The sequence below is a fragment of the Macrosteles quadrilineatus genome, unplaced genomic scaffold, assembly GCF_028750875.1.
Source record: "Macrosteles quadrilineatus isolate MER2022 unplaced genomic scaffold, UCM_ALF_1.0 Scaffold_2__2_contigs__length_208266976, whole genome shotgun sequence".
Classification (NCBI taxonomy): Eukaryota; Metazoa; Arthropoda; class Insecta; order Hemiptera; family Cicadellidae; genus Macrosteles; species Macrosteles quadrilineatus.
This window is the reverse complement of record NW_026542595.1, coordinates 113,596,254-113,616,950: the sequence shown is the minus strand read 5'-3', so window position 1 is coordinate 113,616,950 and position 20,697 is coordinate 113,596,254. Positions and strand designations below refer to the sequence as shown.

The following is a 20,697-nucleotide window of genomic DNA, read 5'->3' as shown; positions in this document are numbered from 1 at the left end:
AGCTTTCTTCACCTCTAAAGCTTGTTTGTCTTCTTCATATAACCATTTTAGAGGAATGTAAGAATATAACTTTGGTCTTAAACCACAATATTCATACATAATATGACCATCTAATTCGTCTTTAAACTTGCCAGTGACTTTTTTATTTTTATCAGAGTATAAGAAATGGTCTTTACTATATCCAGAGGTATCAAAATAGTGCAAGTCACATTCTATTTCCTTGTAAAAGTCCTCTGTAACTATAGAATACATTAAAGAATCTGTATCAGTCATAAGAAATCTTTTGTTCTTAAATTTTGACATATAGTTATAGTGGAAATCATACATTATTACTTTACTAATATCCAAAATGGTCATTCCCAAATATATCGGCTTATTAAACTTTACAACTAATTTATTTAAATGTATAGCATGTAAATTGTTATCGAACTTTTTGCTACAGTCAAACCTTGGATTAGTGACATATTTTGTTAATAGTGACTCATCCTTGAGATATATATCACGAAACTTTCGTTGATTCATAATTGTTCGACCAAAGAGACTATTATTTAGCAATTTGTAAAAGTCTTTTTCAAAATCATTTTTAGCCCATTTTCGTTTTTCAATATTAAAATTAATATAGGGTGCAAGCCATTTTGATTGTCTAAATTTTAAAATTCTATGGTATTTTGTAACAACCAAACCTAATTCCTCATATTTTTGTAATGCTTTATAATGTAAAATATATTTAGTTTTGTCATTTAAATTAGGTATTAATTTGCCATTCATTTTCTCAGGTGCTAATGGATAGTCATTATGTAAATCATGTAAGCTTTTATCATATTTTAAATCAACTTCTAAAATGTATCCAAACTCATCATTTTGATTATATTTGTAGTCTATCTCATTAGTCCAATGGAATTCATCCACAGGCAGTGGCTCGCACATAGCTGTGGAGTATAGCGAGTTACAATCTAAATATATTAAATACACACTCTCTTGATTGGGATCATAATGTTCGCCCATATATCTATTATTGGCTTTAGCATAACATGTAGAAATCATACTGACTCCTCCTCTGATTGCACTTTCTATGAACAAATGCATGTCAATATCTTGAAATAATTGTAATTTTATACCAGTCATTCTAAGACAGGCCTCCCATGTTAGTCCTGGAAGTGAATACATATGTACGGGGTCAAGTTTATAATCCTTTAAACACAGGTCTCTAAATGTCTCAAACACATCAGCCAACAGCAATACATCTGTTTTAAGATATAAATCATGATATTCTTGTAAATTATTTATATTAAAATGGGACCATACATTTTTAGCATGTTCATATTCATTGGGAGAGATATGTTCTTTAGTAAGAGTACTGTAAAATGCTTCTTTTGGAGGTAGAGACTCTGCAAACTTATCTGGTCCCATCATATATTCATAGGGATATACACCTTTACGTTGTAGTAGTGGATTTTGTATGAATCTAAATCTGTTTAAATTGGAAGCCAATTTATATAATGGAAGGGACAGAAAGTTGTATGAATCTAAAAATACTAAATCATCTACAGAGAATGATATATATTTTTCCATATCTTTAGCTATACAATTTAATTTACGTTTATTAAACTTTCCCAAATGTTGCATTATTAAATGTCCATCGTAATTTTTCAAGTTATGGAAGAATACTGGGATTTTCTTTGTTGCTTTATAGTTTAAATTACAATCATTGTGGGCAGCTCCACGGTATTAGCCATTTGAATGACAATGATCTCTCACCCTATCAAAATATAAGGGCTTTTCACAAATGTGACAGTGTGTTGAGTTTTGGAAAGATACCTCTTGCTCTGGAGTCATTTGAAGAGGAATATATATTGCCATTTGATTTTTAATATAATCATAAGTTTGAAATAATCTTTCAAAAAACACATCCATAACATTATCACCACTATATAACTCTTCAGAAATAATTTTTGAATCTTTTACTACGACAAATGCAAATCCCGATGGAGTATGTATATTAGAATGTATAAAGCATTCAAAATCTGCATAAATTACATATGGGGCTTTAAGTTGATATTTATAATTTTTAAATTGTAATGTATCTTGTTTAGACATTTCCACTCGTTGAGCATCAAAGTTTTTACAATATGTTGTGTGACATTCTAATATATCATTAGTGTAAAAATGTTGCAAACACAACTTGCAAAAATGCTTCTTATTGTTATATTTTGTACAGTGGAACATTAACTTATCAAAATCACGAATTAAACAATAATGTGATTTACGACCTTCTTGTAATAATAATAAATCTACATGAGTATTACTAGTATTTAGTTTGGTTGTTCTTAATGGATATATTAATTTCTGGTCTTCAACTCCAAAAACATTAACACTTATATTATTTTGTCTTTCGAATTTATCTATATCAGATATTTTTACGGGATATTTTATATTTGTCATATTTAACTGTGTTTCATAGGGTGTATAGTTAGATACCCTATTAGCACTTTCATTGATACAATTCCTTGGATATAAAGCTGCTAAAATTGACCAAAGAAAGCATTTATTGTCAAAATTTCTTATATTTAGAACTGCTTTTGTCAATTGAATACTTTTTGGTGTGGTGATATATGACTTTGGAGTTAGAAGTTTATACTTGTAAACATGCAGCTGCCAATATTTAGTATGGTCATATATCCAACCACTGCCTTGGGCTTGATATTTGTGAATGGATGCATCAATCTTTAAAAGTGCATTTTTAATTTGAGGCTTTAAATCTCGCTTCTCAATAGTTAAGGTAGTAAGACTTCTAAAATCTGCTATACATTCTTTTTCATTAATTAATTTTCCGTTTTTATCCATTGAATATTTTATAAATTTAATTCTCCTAACTAAAGTCCATTTTATTGGCAGAGGACAAGACTTAAGAGTATTTTCAAGTTCAGCTCTAATCGATTCACCAACAAATTTAATCATTGTATATGGACATTTTATGCAAGAATTGGCATGTCTTTTAAAATGTCCAACAACATTCGTTTTACAGAAATTACAAGTCTTGTGACTTTGTAATATATGTGATTTTAAAGTCACGTTATTATCACAGATTAAATTGCAAACTTTGCACAGTTTCACCTTCATTTGATGAATTACCTTGTAGTGGCGAATCAGGTTACTTTTGGTGGAGAGCGACACGGAGCAGTGTTGACAGGTCGGCATCACGCACGATAATGAGGTCTTGGGCCGATGCCACCTCTATTTATAGACTTTTTGAAATTTTCAAAAAATTTTTACCAGAAATTGTGAAATTTTCTAAATTTTTTTACTAGAAATTAAAAAATTTCAAACAATTTAACTAAAAATTACTTCAACAGGAGGTCTCCCAACTAGGACTAGACCACTAGAGACAAGAAGACCGACCATGGGTCAGGAGCAGGACCATGGGTCGGGAGCGCACCCAAGTTCGCGTGCAAACCTCGCACTGTCAAGTTGATGATTTTGAGAATATACATTTGAATGGATATGGATTTGAAATAGTAATGGAGTTGTACAATGGTATTGAACATTTATATAGGCTTGTATAGGCCGAGAGCTGGATTTTTAAAAAAGTGGTCAAAAAAAGCTCACCATGTTATTCTTATGGGGAAAAACGCCCCAAGTGACGACTCTTTCTGGGTTCGCCACTACTCTACATTTACACTTGTAAGGGTCAATAAATATAAGAAATAGCTTTTTTAGCTTAATACCGAATATATTTATAGGGAATAAGTAAGAAATAAGGTTTAACAATTATATAGGGATATTTAGGCAAAGATCAGGATTTTTGGATTTGGTGGCCAAAAAATGATCCCATGTTATTTCTTATGGGAAAACGTGCCCCAAGTGCCTTAGGACCATTAGTTCACCACTACTGTCATCCTCTTTACCGATAAGAAGTATGATTGTATAAATTTAAAGAAATATTAATACAACTCATAGTATCCATGCAGTAAGATAGAAACCTTAAAGAGAAGGATTATAGCTCATAGTCTAAGTAAAACACTATTCTTGAATGCAATTATTAACTTCTCTCATATGCTTTGAATAAACAGATGCTTGCTAACTAAAGTGTAGTTCTAACTAGTTCAAACTTGTCGTGAGTGTTGTAGTACAGAATTACTTTCACGATGTCCAAAGTTTGTAGCTTGTTGCGGTTATAACAGATCTAGCAACATGTTGTCCAAAGTTAGTGTTTTGTGTAACAGAAATACCAGCATTGTGTTGTCTAATGATAGTGTTTAGTGTATAAGAAGTACAACATTGTGTTCTCCAATGAAAAAATGATAGTGTTTTGTGTAACTGAAGTACAACATTGTGTTATCCAATGAAAAAATATAGTGTTTTGTGTAACAGAAGTACCAGTATTGTGTTGTCCAATGTTAGTGTTTTAGTGATGTGACGCCGCTAGCTGTTTGTAATCGTTAGCTACACCACTACACCAGCTAATGAGTTGTCTCTGTTTCATGTTTAGATGTATAATCCGTAGTTACAATCATATACAGAATGCTACATTATACTTACTACTAAAGCCACAGTGTTCCCCTTGCTAACCTTAACGACTTTTATGCCTAAATACTCCAATTACTTTCTCGTTAAGTTAAATATGGGGTTGCCTTTATTGTAAAATACGCTGCTTATATTGTTTCATATTGTGTATTGTAGGAAAGTTTTCTTATTTGTCAGCCTAGTAAGAGCAACATATTTTACACATTTTAATTTCAATATTATTTTTTTAGAATCAAGGTTTTGAACTTTTTTTAATTGTGCTAAGTAGTAATTGTAAATAATGTAATGTACCATGTGAACTCAGAAAATAAACTAAAACTAAACTAAACTAAAATAAACTATTTAAGTTGAGAACTAATTTGATCCCCTAGTGTTAAACTGCAGATTTCCTACTCTACTTCAAACCAAGATAGTGTATGCCGTATTATTTTTCATACAAACCAAAAATTAACTCGAATATACCCTTGAATAGTCCTGTGTTATTAAAAAAGAGGTTTGTGAAGCGAGCTGATCTAGTAGTTAAAGCACGGGACTTTGGTCACTGGGGTCCCGGGTTCAAACACCACCAATCACCAATGGATTTTAGCTTAGTTATAATGCCGCAACCCCTAGGTCTAGCCTGATGTAATAAGAAATACAATCTCGTACTCGTGCCTAGCGTCCTAGGATGAAAACAGAAAAGGCGGTTTAACTATTTTACATATTTGTCACAGGATATATTTTACATCTCTACGAGAACCTGATACAGCAAATCCTTTTACCATTCACTGTTGTGGTTCAAGTGTTTATTTGCACGAGAGATGGATCGACGATGGAGAATGGAGAATGGAGCGACGGACAAAACAACAAACAGGCCTGCAAATGGAATCACATTTGTTAATCTAACAATAGGCTCGATATAAAAGTACACCAATTTTACTGACGTATTTTCATTGTAGAGTGCAAAGTTCTGTAGCTACCGATTTTTCATGATACATTATTGTAAGTTATTGAGTTTTACGAACTTATTATTGAAAGATGAGCTATAGGAAATACGTCATTATCATTGCAATTTATTTTTTGTTTATCTTTAATAAGCTGTGTATCAATGTTTTATGAAATGTATTTACTTTTTAGGAATTAAAACGTTATGAAACTTTACCTACCATAAACTAAAACAAAAAGAAAATATTTGTATGTCTCCAACTGAGTTTTTAAGCTTTGGTATGAACTCATTAGAGGCCTGGTAATTTCCTTAGATTATAAGTTACTATCAACCAATTACAGAAAAGTTGTTCACCTTCAAAACTTCAAAACTTGTTCATTTGCAAAAATAATGAAACTGTTAACACAATATCTCATGACACGATGTAATCATCAACATACTGTTTTACCTAGTTTAGACCTTATCAATGTTAATTTATTACTTAAAATAGTTTTACATTAATCTTGTAGGTGAACGGAGATGAGACATGCATAAGAAATGCAAATATTCGTAAACAAATGAAGAAGTGAACGATGTATACATATACAATAATGTTTACATGATGAAATGGTTACACGAAAACCCCTCATGTTATAGTATTTTGACGCTTAAAGTGCAGCTAACAAATCGTAAGGGTTATAGGGGTAAGATAGAGAGAGGTAAGTGATGGAAAAAGGGGTTGTTTACATGAAGAACCCAACTCTAGAAGCCCTACGGGCCTGTCAATACTAAACGAATATGACTGACACAAACCTGCTTTCAGATACAGAGATTTCAAACATTTTTGACACAACAACTTCATAATTCAAATACATGAGGATATTTTATTCAACCCAAATTAATTACGAGTGCCAAGAGATAATTTTTAACGACGAAAGAAGCTCATATGTTGGCATGCCTGTTTTGTTTACTCCATTGCCGATCAGCTGATATGCATTGTTGCATAATTATCTATGAGGTTTAGTATTATTGGAAATGTATTGTAAGGATCAACATGGTGGTTTCGCAAGCCCAAAAGGAATGTTTTGTAGAAGAAAACGTGTAAAGTAAATCTAGGATTTTAGGAACAAATACAACAAATTAAGTGTCTATTTTCAACCCACTCCCTTCAATACTCTCACCTCTATAAGTACTCTTAATGTATAATTAGCTCAAAATATTAATACTAGTCTAACAACTCCGAAGGAGAATTTGTTTTCCATAAACATCGTATACTTTTACTGCAGTACATTTTAATAAATTATACAAATGCGCTTTTCATTCAACAGTTTCATTCGAACGCGGTTGTGAAAAGATTGCAAGTTGTATAATGAGAGAAACAGTGATAGATGGACAAAACAGCTCAAACCTCGAAGCCTGAGGCCATGTTTGGTGAAAGGATTGAGGGAAGCTTTCAGACTTAAATTTCCTTCATTTTAACACATTTCTTGACGCTTCCATGCCTAACTTTGAGTACCAGGAGACCTTAATTCGGATAAAACTAAACATTTAAATTTATTATTTAAGTTAATTAGCTAAATTAAAGATATCTATTTATTATTTACAGTAATCAGTGTGAACACATTTTAGATGATACATGAAAACCGTTGATTGCAATAAAAATTTATGTATCAGCTGTTTTTATTAACTAGCTACAAAAAGGTATTGACAACATCATGCGCACTTCCAAGGGCTATAGGGTGGAAACTGGATTTTTTCCATCTTTGTTACTAATTCCAATCGATTTATAGTGACCAAATACCCAAAAGTCGACAAAAAATTTAAATACTCGGACGAAAATAAAATTTTGTCTGTACACGCACTTGTTTTAGAGTATAGGATTTTGTAAATGTATAATTCTGACCATTGTGTAAATCCTTGCATACCTAAAACTCCCTGAATCTTTGACAGAGATTGATTTTAAAAGAAATTTTATAATATTCTTATGTTTGTAATTTTTTTGGACTCATTAAAATAATTTGTTAATTTTTATTTTACTCTAATAATGCAAAAACTATATACTTCCCTTCTCAGTTTATTTTGGGTTATTCGTTAGGTTATGTTAAAATAAACCATCTAATGTTTCTTTTAGCCAACTACCACTGTTGAACAACTCTTTAAACTAATAGAAAATATCCTAAAATCGCTTCAGCACTTCTGAAACCTTTGAAAAAACTTCCACAGGCGTAGATAAGACAAACTAAATACAAATACATACAGTGTCGAATATTTTATTTTCAGATATATTTTCTAAGCTACAAAGTGTTTCGTAGTAGTAAAAACACTACGTATAATTAATTTCTCTCCAGAGCCTCGTTGAACGCTGTATAAAGGTCCCCTGTTGGAGATTTATAATTAGCTTAAACCAGGGTGATAAAGTCTGTCTTCTAATTGCCACAGGGAGACATAGGTTCACCTGTATGGTCTTAGAATACTTGAATATTCTGAGAATTTTAGAAGCTTGATTGAGTAGTTAATTTACGATTTGTTTTGAGTGAAAACCAAAACTAGTAACGTCTGGAATTAAAATAATTACAATCTTGATAAGTTTCTAATGTAGGCCTGTTTAAATAAATGAAGTTATTAATTAGAAATTTACTTGGTGTAATATAGTACAATTATTTTTAAAATTTTGGAACATTATTTGAAATACACTGCGTTGTAGATACACTATTTTTATTTGACTAACTTCTAAAATATTCCGACTAAATGAAACGATTTGTAAATTGTTACACACCCTTTTGGTATTTTTAAACAGGTAGAGTGCAAAGGGCCTTAAAATCGGATGGGAAAGTTTTTTCGAAGATACTTGATATGGAACACATCAGAAATTCTTCATAATTTATAGTAAGATAAGGGGTTTACCTCAGTATCTCGGAAAACACATAAAGTTCTAAGCATTTTATATTCCAAACGTGTTAAAAAATTAGACTTCAATGTAATAACTTTGATAATTTAGTCGTAGTTTCGTTAAAATATAGATATTTCAAAATTAAATTCTTTAGGGAAAACTACAACGCATAAAAATGTTAGTTCTCGCAGAAAAAATATAAGTTTGACCCCTACAAAATGTTTCATCAGTAAACGGATTCATGTTGATTGTATCGGAATAGAACATTGTCCAACATGGCTTTTATGATGCAAGGTGTGCGTTTTTACATTGCAACTACAAAAGCTGTACTAAGCTAAGTTAATTAATATTTTAAATAAACTTTTTTGTGGTTATTATTGGAATGTGGTATGGACTACACATCTCATTAAAATTGTTTATTTACTCACAACATTTTGCATGTATCTTTTAAGCTGTTTTAGATTGAATTATTTTTTGACGACTTTTTACAGTCATTAGGTTGAGAAGGAAACTTTATTTTTACTAGTTATTTAAATATTTAACGTTTTACCCATAATTTTTATTACTTTGTATATTTTAGCCCTCAAAATTAATTGGGATTTTGGTTTTTGTTTACGAATAAATGCAAACTTCGAAATCAGTCCCTTTAATAAACCAAAACTCCATTTTTTAGAGATCAAGTTTAGAGTTAATAACTGTTTATAAGATTTCCAAAATTAATATTTTGTACAAAATATAATATTATCATAGGATGAAAATAAAATTAACATATTTAATGCCTTAGGAACAAATACAAGGTTAAGTACACAGACTTCTTAAACTTAAATGTATTGCATAGAAGAGTAATAATTAATCTTCCATTAACATGGTTGGCTTATTTTAACGACAAGCTGATGAGATAACGTTGAAAACCAATGTACAAAAATGCAATAGTAATAAATGCATTCACTGTATTCTTCGTCAGCTAAATTTGTTGACCTGTATGTGATACTAATTCTGTTTTTTCAAGCATTTTAAAAATTTAATAGATTGTCATAACAATCTATTACATTTTAAAAATGCCATAACATATCTATTTAACTTTAAAAATGCTTGAAGAAACAGAATTAGTATGACAGACTGGAGTTATTAAGTCCAGTTATTAAAATGTATAACTTATTACTCTATATGTAACTCTTATATGTAAGCGTAATAAGCTATAAATTTCGAGATGGACTTTTAATAACTCTGCCAAACATGAAGAGTATTAGGAGCAACGCAATAATTAATGGGTCAAGTCTTAAAGAAACTTCATCGACTTGGAGTGTTTCAGAATTATATAAATAGGTTTATATTAACAATTATATGTACGAATACACAGAAATGGTAATTGAAAATAAATTCCAAATCGTCGTAGTAATATAATTGAATTTAAATCATGTAAGTAGACTTTTGATTCAATTGTAAAATCGTAAAACTATGTTTTATGTTTCACGTTGATGAAGATTGACTGCACTGATTTAGATTAAACGTTCTGCTCATTAGATCTAAGAATTGAGCCTTACTTTTCAATTAATAACACCAGAAAACAAGTAATTTACAAATTAAAGATTATGTTACTAAAAAACATATTTTGTTAATGGTTAATTGTAGTCAAAATTTAGGTAGAAAATAATCAACCCTTAAACAAAGACCCAAAATACGTATTTTTCAGCTGATAAGCTGAATGAAACATTCAATATACATGAAATAAAATTGAACACTGTAGCACCTTTAAATCTGTGGCAACCCTTTGGATTACACAGATTGTTATGTTTTTTACCTCCCCTGACATCACAGGCGCCAAGGCCCCACTGTCTGCTACCCTTCAGATCGTCTGACCATGATAACGCCAACCTGGAAATCCTTTCAAGACCACCCTGGCGAGCATTCCAAACTCTAGATCATTCGAGATAAAAAGAAGAATAAGGTATACCGCGTGGTTTGTAGTGAACCGGGGATTTTAAGTGTTCTTAGTGTCGAAAAAACACCCTTTATTTGGTCTAATTATATGCAACGCTAAACTTTATGCCCTTAGCGATATGACAATTTGTCCAGCATTTTTTTTTTGCAATATGACATAGACAGACGATACGGGAGAGTAAGAGAGAGTGAATAACTTGAGGACATGGGTACCGAAGCCGAATACATTTGGACAACAGGAAATCAAACCAATTGAGCTAAGTGGAGTAATAGCTGCAAGCCGGCCGCGACAGCCGCGTCGTGTCACGTGGTCATATGAACAGCTGTTGCGCACGCGTGAAAAATAGTGCCAATTTTGTTCATGTGGACCGATTGAAAGTTTTTGAACTTGCGTAGTAATGTATGAAATAGTTCCACCGGGATGATCACTTGATTATATGAACAGATGTTGCCAAGTGTATTGCACGTGAAAAGTAGTGCCAATTTTTTTCACGAGAACCGATTGAAAACTTTTGATCTTGCGTAGAAATTGGCGTAAGAAATAGTGCCACCGCGACGACAAAACTAGGGTACTCTTTGTGAATATAAATATAAAGTTGAAAATGTCTAACTATTAAATTATATTCTGTAATTTTGACACTACACATCCTTCTAATAAATGAAGTTAATTACAATATAAAATTTCTATGACAAGTCTAAAAGTTTGTTGAAAATACAAAATTAAGCTGTGTGAAATCAGGTGGGAGCTTACAGATTTAAAAGATGAAATGTGTAAACTTAAGACTTAAATGTCAACATTCTGTAGCTAAACAAGGTTTGATCAAAACTTAATTTATTCAAAAAGTCGTTGAAGTATCTGTAATACTTAGGGCTGTAATTATTGGTTTTTACTCATACTGGGTTGTGTAAAAAAAGAAACCCAAAAATAAATGAAAGCTTACTAAAACAAAGCTTACAATTACTTAACCAAACAAAAGCATGTTCTACGTGTCTTCCTTCGTTATTAACAACATATTCCATTCGTTCCATGATACTATACATTCGTAAGGTCGCCCGCCATTTTCAAAGTAAAGTATTTTGGTGATTTTGGTGACATTAGATTTTCGTGACATCGTTAGCAATCGCCGTGGTATCATGAACGTCTAATGTGCTGACCAAACACGATTTTGAATACTGCATGGCAATCGTAGTCACAGCCTTCGTGAAAACTGTTAAAATGTAAAATAAACAACACTTTCAAAAATTTTTGACGATCAGCTGATCGACCATTGTTGCAATATTCATTAAATAACTCTTAGCGTTCGGGTTTCCTTTTTTTTGCACCACCCCGTATTTAGGCAGATTTATTAGTCCAATTTTTATTCACTGGTTTCCCATGATTGCTTTGAAGCAGGGGGAATGCAGAACAAACTGCAGTTTCCTATGGATACACAGTACATAAAATATTTCGTCTGTTTTCATCTTACTCTAGCTACATTCAGATGGCTTAACTGAAACTCCTCCAGGTTTACAACTGAGTCCTTTGTTTACTCCAATACACTTTTGTTGCATGCAAAATCCGTAGTAAATAATGTGACAACATTGCATCTTTTGTTCCTAAATTTAATAGCAATGTGGTAATTGTGTAGATAAAATATTGTGATCGATTTCAACTAGTCATGCTTGTCATGATGCAATCAGGGATTTGAGTCCATTCTGATAATCCCTGAGCTGTAGGGAAGATGCGAGACTAGATTACTTAAGGAAATTATCTTACTGCTCGGTAAAAATAACTTTATAGTCAGTAAAATATTTTAATTAGCATTTATTTTACAATGTTGTATGTCCTACAGGCCATCTTACAGTAAAAAAAAATCATTCCGGTATGTTTTTTCCTTCGTGATGGCATTATTAATGTTATTCTTAGGTTGTCGGTTACTCATCACTAAAATAAATTAATCACAATTTACTAAAAAATGTCGAGGTATATTTCAAGTTTACATCAAAACTCATCTTCAGCCTCTAGTAACAACATATCAACAACATAACAACGAAAACATTTAACAAATAGAGTAGGCCTACTATTACCGGTCGCGGTAGTAGGCCTACTCTATTTGTTAAATGTTTTCGTGCGTAATGTGTGTGTATTTATTTAAATGTTTCTTGACGACCCCATCATGGATGAAGACAAAGCATTCTTGCTAGGATACCGCCTGACGATGCCTGAATAGGTGAAACATGTTGTGAGTTTATTCACTACAAAATTGAACTGTTGACGTAAAGGTATGTACCTGATCATATTAGTCTAATAAACAGTTCAGGGGCTAAATCATGAATTTTAACAAATATTACTCTATGCTATATTGAGCACGTACATGTTACACTATGCTATATTGAGCAAAAAAATGCTACTCTATGCTATATTGAGCACACAAATATTACTCTATGCTATATTGAGCACACAAATATTACTCTATACTATATTGAGCACAAAAATGTTACTCTATGCTACATTGAGCACACAAATGTTACTCTATGCTATATTGAGCACACAAGTATTACTCTATGCTATATTGAGCACACAAATGTTACTCTATGCTATATTGAGCACACAAATGTTACTCTATGCTATATTGAGCACACAAATGTTACTCTATGCTATATTGAGCACGCACATGTTACTCTATGCTATGTTGAGCACGTACATGTTACTCTTACCCTATGCTACCTGTATATTGAGCACGTACATGTTACTCTTACCCTATGCTACCTGTATATTGAGCACGTACATGTTACTCTTACCCTATGCTACCTGTATATTGAGCACGTACATGTACTCTATGCTGCATTGAGCACACAAACGTTATTCTATGATACATTGAGCACGCACATGTTACTCTATGCTATGTTGAGCACGTACATGTTACTCTTACCCTATACTACCTGTATATTGAGCACGTACATGTACTCTATGCTATATTGAGCACATAAATGTTACTCTATGCTATATTGAGCATGTGTTCCTCTGTGTCTAACCCTATGCTAGGCCAGTATACGTAGTGGCGGGTTTTAGCATTAGTCTGTGCTATATTGAGCACTCAAACGTTACTCTATGCTCATTGTGCATGTGTTCCTCTATGTACAACCCTATGGTAGACAGTACGTAGTGGCGGGATCTCTTATCACTGACGTAATGTTTATTGGCCACTTCTTATCAGTAAACCTTGGTCCATCACTGGTCTCATCACATCATTGTTTATTTTAGTTCTCACACACCGCGATACAAAATGGTCAAATGCTCGGAACCAGAAGAGAGATATGGTTTAACCTTAAAAAATTTAGTGGAGATTTAGTGTTGTTGTAAATTTTCGTGGATTTCCCCATTTATTCAGCGTTATCCTTGAATTATATACAATTTCTTTATTCAGAGGATTTTGCATTGAATTGTCACGAAACCGTGTGCATTTGGTTGAAATGAAAACAATCGGTACAATAGTTGAATTTATTTTAGATCTTTCACACCGCTAGGTTCAAGGGTAAGAATACAAAATTGTTAATTTCGGTTCTCTGAAATAGAGATACTGTAATGTAATAGAATTTGCCACTAAAACTAGATAAGCTTGTGTTATTTTCAAATACATGTCTCACATAGAAATTGGATTTGCATTTCTTGGGTTTAGTATTTCTTTACAATTTCTTTTCATCATATGGGTTTTAATAATTTGTGTTTGTTTTTTTCAGGGATAATAATAACCAGTAAAATAGATGAGGAGATATTTCTTGTTATTTAATATTTGTTCCTTATTAAAAAAAAAAAAAACATGAAATCATTGTGTTGGTACAAAAATTACAAGAAACTTGTTGTAAAGAAGTGACACTTTTTTACACACGCGTTCTGAGTGAATTTTAAAATAAAAGTATTTTGGTTACGTGATTACGTAGTTTTTGCAGTTAAATATCAAAAACTGTCAAGCTGGGACAACAAACTTTCGACATTTTGGATTATTTGTGAGACAGGAGCGCAGCTACTTATTCCACGTGAAGGGACATAAAGTTTGAAAAACAAAACAGCAGTTTCTCACGCAAGGAGGGCCATATTTTGTAAAACCATTAAATATTCAAGTGGAAAAACAGGGAGGGAACTGAACTTTGAAATCTTCCACTTCTCAACTCCTTACAGACTAACTATTTGTTTTTTGGGAGATTTACAAAATTCATAAGTTTAAATTTTAAAATAAACAAGTTGTTACCCACGGGCTTTACCCCGTTTGACTTCACAAGTATTAATAAAACCATAAAACTATTGATTGTTTAATTAAGCTGAAATAAACAAAACAGAATACAGTAATACAAACAAATAATCACACCTGATAAATAAGGTAATAAATTAAAAGAATAACATACAAATAAGTACAGCTGAGGTATTGTTAACATTAGGTATATGGAAAGGAATGACGACCTTAAAGGGCAATTTATGAAATAATAGCTTTGCGCAAGGTTTCTCGTCATGACGAACATTTTAAGTATATGGTTTATGGGGATGTGACTTATAGTTTTTTCAAAAGGACATGGGTACTTTAGGACTTATATAATCGATAAAAAATTACGAAATTTCGTTTGTTCATAAACATACCGTAGTATGTATTCATTTTATCATCAGCTGTTTAAAACAATCTAAATTGTATAAAACTGTTAAACCATTTTTTTATTTAAAAGATTACAGGAAATAAACTTAATTATAATTTAAATTGAATTTCAAGAATTAACAATATTGAAAAAGTATTATTTCACAATTTTATGCAGAGAAAACAATGTTTTGTAAAATACGGACTCGAAAGGAAAATAAAAAGGGAGATAATAAATTCATAAACTTCTATCCTCTTTTAGAGACACTTCTTGTATCTAAGGCGATATGCATAATTAGGGAATACGAATGCAAATTAAGATTTTAATTGAAAACTTCGGGTTGGGTTTTGTCCAAACTAATTTATTTTTTAACATTTTTTTACATTTTGAACACATTTAGTACTGTGTAAAATGTTTTAGGATGAAACATTAAGTATGTTTATTAAGTTTAGAGGTACATTATGAATTCTAAATATGTTTTTACACATTATGAAATATATTTTTTACGTAGAAAACTGATTAGTCAATTAAACACGTCATTAAATTAATTAATTATTCCACACTCAATGAACTTATGTAAATAACTGACATAAGAGAAGCAGTATTTTAATGAATTGTTTTCAAAGTAATATAAATCAATACATCTTTGTTACAAAGATGCAGTACAAATTTGTACATTTTCTATGTTTAATCTGGAAGTTAAAACCCTGTCTTATTAGTGATATTCTTTCCATCTCGCTGCTCTTTTGTCTTTCTCTCTTTAGATCCTATTCGTTTTATAAAATTTGAATATTTTGCTTTATTTCAGTCTACTTTGAACTGTGGTATTATTCTTTGGGATTATAGTTCTCATGTTCCTGATGTCCTGGTATTACAAAAAAAAGGTACAAAAAATGGCTAGGGTTGGCCCTGAATAACATCGTCGTCCTAATTTCATCGATTTTAATATTTTAACAGTTTTATATATTAATCATGTAATGTTAACTAGTTTTGAGGATATGGACTCCCATGCCACCATGAGTGGTTTTTAAAATTTTCACACTAGAAACAGACATTTTGAAAAAAAGTCATAACATTTTGGACCCAAATATGTTCTATAATTTCCTTACAAAGATTTTTAATGTTAATTGTGTGAATTTTTCCTATTGTTGCTTTCATAAACTGCATATTTTTTTGTATTTGTTGTCGATTCCACTTGTATCCTTTCTTGACTAATATGAACCACATACCTTTTGACACTACCATAATAAATGTATTTTGTCAAACTGGAAATTAACATTTGATTCTTGAATCTTGCCAATCACATAAACGTACTTTAAGTGAACTGTTAGTCTACGATAGGTTCAAAACAACCATATCATTAAAGTTAACACACAAATAAAATGTTTTTAATAAACTCCCTTCTTAGAGAGGAGGAAAATTTAAAAGAAAGGAAAAATAATATGTTTCTCCATTGCATAGATGCACTGGTACATGTCAAATGCAATTTTACGTAGTGTTTTTTATGTAAAGTATACTCATAATGCAAGAATTTGAAATAGATTGTATCAACTTACGATAAAAGTCTGAGTTCTACAAATAGACAATAATTGGACAGTGAGTAATAGTTTTACGGGTTTCCAAAAAAACGATATGATTTGAATCATTACCTCAACAACCTAATAAATAAAATAAAAAGTTAAAAACTTTAACAATAGTTGTTTTGTTTAGTTGTTCATTGATCCTATAAAGCACGTTTCAACCTTTTTGTCAGAACTCATTCTACACCTTAAACTTTAAAAATCCCAAATATATTTTTTTATTTATAAATATAATTTTTAAATTTACTGACCGTGTAAGAACAAGAGTCTGGTGATGCGACGACGGCGACGGCACAACTTAAGAGGAATATAAGATTCATGTTGGAACATCCGCCGCGCACTGAGGTACGGCACAGACTGAAGATACAAAACTGAAGACCGACAGTGACACGATTGTAGCTCGGCTAGCGGTGCGATATATCGAAATATCGAAACATACTGGGACTACTGTAATCGATACAACTTGTGCGATATCTAGACAGAATTCAAAATTTACATGGAAGAAAATATTCATACATTTAACACCATTTTTCTTCACACTTTGACGTTTTTAGCTGTTTTACATACGTTGATTGGTGGCTAAAAGTTACGTTTTGCTAACCATGCCAGCCGTCATCGTAATTTGGTGACCGAGCAGGTTTAAGGCCGCAAAATCAGCTGCCCGCTTACTTTCTTAAAACATGTATGCATATTAAATACACAATCAGTATTCATAGTACTGCAATAGAATTGTTTTTACTGTCACCGCTGCCTAGGAAATATTTATTATTATTTTTGCTGATTCATTAAATTATTTCTTCACGTAACCTTAAAGTTGTAGTTGTGTTGACTATTAGTGTGCATTATTGTGGAGAATAGTGGTAATAGGGTATAGTGTGGTGAAAAATAGCGTTCGTACCACGGACCAAAATGGTTTTTCAGCTCTCGATTATTTAAGTTCTCGACTTCGTCTTGAACTTAAAAACTATCTCGAGCCGGCAAAACCTTATTTTCGGCCCTAGGTACGAAATATACTATTACATCATAGTTTAACTGCGTGTAGGAATTGTATGGTTCAATTTATAAGTCAAAACATAAGTCATTCACGGTTAAAGAAAGAATATATTAAAATCGTATATTAAAGTACCTATGTTTTTTTTTTTATTTCAAGACTCTAAATCAACCACTTGACGGATTTTCATGATTTTTGTGTTGGAAGAAAGATAATTTTGAAAGGAAGGGAATGTTGAAAACATAACTATTTCTCACAACTTTAATACGCTCTGGCATAACACACTTATAAAGTAAATTGCTGTCTGAACATTACTGCAAGTCTTTACTAGCTGCTTACGATTCTTTCAACCTAGTTAAAGTCATTATTTATTGTGTTTTTACGTTGTTAAGTTGGCCGTTTTGTACTGAATATGAGCAAACACGTAAGAGGAGTATTGTGATATGGTCTACTTTTTTGGAATGGCTCGTGGCAGTGCAAGAGGAGCACCGCCATCTCCAAGATGGCATCGAAATAATTCAGTCAAATCCATTGTGGTGGGATTCGTCAGCTATTTTTTAAAACACTTTGGTAAAAACGTTGCTGTGGTGTTTGATGGATACCCTCAAGATGCAGCAATGAAGAGCACTAAATCAGCTGAACGCCTACGACGCTCTACTTCTCTCTCATTCATTGGAATTTTTTATTGAATCAACATCCATAAAAGTGTGCCCGAGCAAAAATGCTCTCAAATGAATCTAACAATCACCGACTGATCAACATGTTGTGTACTGAATTTGAGAGGCATGGTATTGAAATACATCAATCTCAAGAGAACAACGATGCTGATATAGTGAGGACTGCCCTCTTTAAGAGTTTATCGTTCGATCAGGTTTTTATAATTGGGGAGGATGTCGACCTAGGGTACTGGTACTCCTAAACGGATTAGGCTCTGGACAGACGAACTTTTGTTGAGGAAATTGCTAGGGATAATATCATAGGAAGGGCTGACTTGTTGAGGAAATGGCTGGGGATATTATCTTCAGAGAGGCTGGCTTGTGGAGGAAATGGCTGGGGATATTATCTTCAGAGAGGCTGACTTGTTGAGGAAATGGCTGGGGATATTATCTTCAGAGAGGCTGACTCGTTGAGGAAATAGCTGGGGATATTATCTTCAGAGAGGGTGACTTGTTGAGGAAATGGCTGGGCATATTATCTTAGGAGGGGCTGACTTGTTGAGGAAATGGCTGGGGATATTATCTTCAGAGAGGCTGGCTTGTGGAGGAAATGGCTGGGGATATTATCTTCAGAGAGGCTGACTCGTTGAGGAAATAGCTGGGGATATTATTTGAGGAGAGGCTGACTTGTTGAGGAAATTGCTGGGCATATTATCTGAGGAGGGGCTGGCTTGTTGAGGAAATGGCTGGGGATATTATCTTCAGAGAGGCTGACTCGTTGAGGAAATGGCTGGGGATATTATCTTCAGAGAGGCTGACTTGTTGAGGAAATTGCTGGGGATATTATTTGAGGAGGGGCTGACTTGTTGAGGAAATTGCTGGGGATATTATCTTAGGAGAGGATGACTTGATGAGGAAATAGCTAGGATATTATCTCAGGAGAGGCTGACTTGTTGAGGAAATTGCTGGGGATATTATCTGAGGAGGAGCTGGCCTGTTGAGAAAATTGCTGGGATATTATCTCAGGAGAGGCTGACTTGTTGAGGAAATTGCTGGGGATATTATCTTAGAAGAGGATGACTTGATGAGGAAATAGCTAGGATATTATCTCAGGAGAGGCTGACTTGTTGAGGAAATTGCTGGGGATATTATCTGAGGAGGAGCTGGCCTGTTGAGAAAATTGCTGGGTATATTATCTGAGGAGAGGCTGGATTGTTGAGGAAATTGCTGGGTATATTATCTGAGGAGGGGCTGGCTTGTAGAGGAAATTGCTGGGTATATTATCTGAGGAGGGGCTGGCCTGTTGAGGAAATTGCTGGGTATATTATCTGAGGAAGGGCTGGCTTGTTGAGGAAATTGCTGGGTATATTATCTGAGGAAGGGCTGGCTTGTTGAGGAAATTGCTGGGTATATTATCTGAGGAGGGGCTGGCTTGTCGAGGAAATTGCTGGGTATATTATCTGAGGAGGGGCTGGCTTGTCGAGGAAATTGCTGGGTATATTATCTGAGGAGGGGCTGGCTTGTTGAGGAAATTGCTGGGTATATTATCTGAGGAGGGGCTGGCTTGTGGGGAAATTGCTGGGTATATTATCTGAGGAGGGGCTGGCCTGTTGAGGAAATTGCTGGGTATATTATCTGAGGAAGGGCTGGCTTGTTGAGGAAATTGCTGGGTATATTATCTGAGAAGGGGCTGGCTTGTTGATTAAATTGCTGGGTATATTATCTAAGGAGGGGCTGGCCTGTTGAGGAAATTGCTGGGTATATTATCTGAGGAGGGGCTGGCTTGTCGAGGAAATTGCTGGGTATATTATCCGAGGAGGGGCTTCCTCGTTGAGGAAATTGCTAGGGAGAGTATCTTAGGAGAAGATGATTTGTTGAGGAAAAGGCTAGGATATTATCTCAGGAGAGGCTGACTTATCGAGGAAATTTCTAGGGATATTATTATAGGAGAGGCTGGCTTGTGGAGGGTATGGCTGGGGATATAACCTTAGGAGAGGCTGGTTTGGGGAGGAAAAGGCTGAGGATATTATCTGAGGAGGGGCTGAGGATATTATCTGAGGAGGGGCTGGCTTGTAGAAGAGATTGCTGGAGATAATATCGTAAGAGAGGCTGACTTGTGTAGGAAATGGCTTGGGATAATATCTTAGGAGAGGATGACTTGTTGAGGAAATAACTGGGTATATCGTCTTAGGAGGGGCTGACTTGTTGAGGAAATTGCTGGGGATATTATCTGAGGAGGGGCTGGCTTGTTGAGGAAATTGCTGGGGATATTATTTGAGGAGTGGCTAACTTGTTGAGGGAATGGCTGGGAATATTATCTGAGGAGGGGCTGGCTTATTGAGGGAATGGGTGGGATATTATCTGAGGAGAGACTGACTAGTGGAGGAAATTGCTGGGGATATTATCTGAGGAGGGACTGGTTTGTTAAGTAAATTGCTGGATATATTATCCGAGTAGGGGCTTCCTCGTTGAGGAAATTGTTAGGGAGAATCTCTTAGGAGAGGATGACTTGTTGAGGAAATTGCTGGGGATATTATCTGAGGACGGGCTGGCTTGCTGAGGAAATGGCTGGGGATATTATCTGAGGACGGGCTGACTTGTTGAGG

At 33.5% G+C, this 20,697-nt stretch overlaps 1 protein-coding gene across 1 annotated transcript in view; it reads right to left on the bottom strand.

The window, feature by feature from the left end:
* Window positions 1-16,802, bottom strand: part of LOC128986939 (lysosomal alpha-mannosidase-like) — a 91,548-nt gene extending 74,746 nt beyond the window's left edge. Inside the window, exon 1 of the mRNA XM_054407558.1 lies at window positions 16,696-16,802. Coding sequence (XP_054263533.1) covers window positions 16,696-16,764 — 69 coding nt within the window. The 5' untranslated portion in view covers window positions 16,765-16,802. The remainder of the gene's footprint in view (window positions 1-16,695) is intronic.
* Window positions 16,803-20,697: the final 3,895 nt, after the last annotated feature.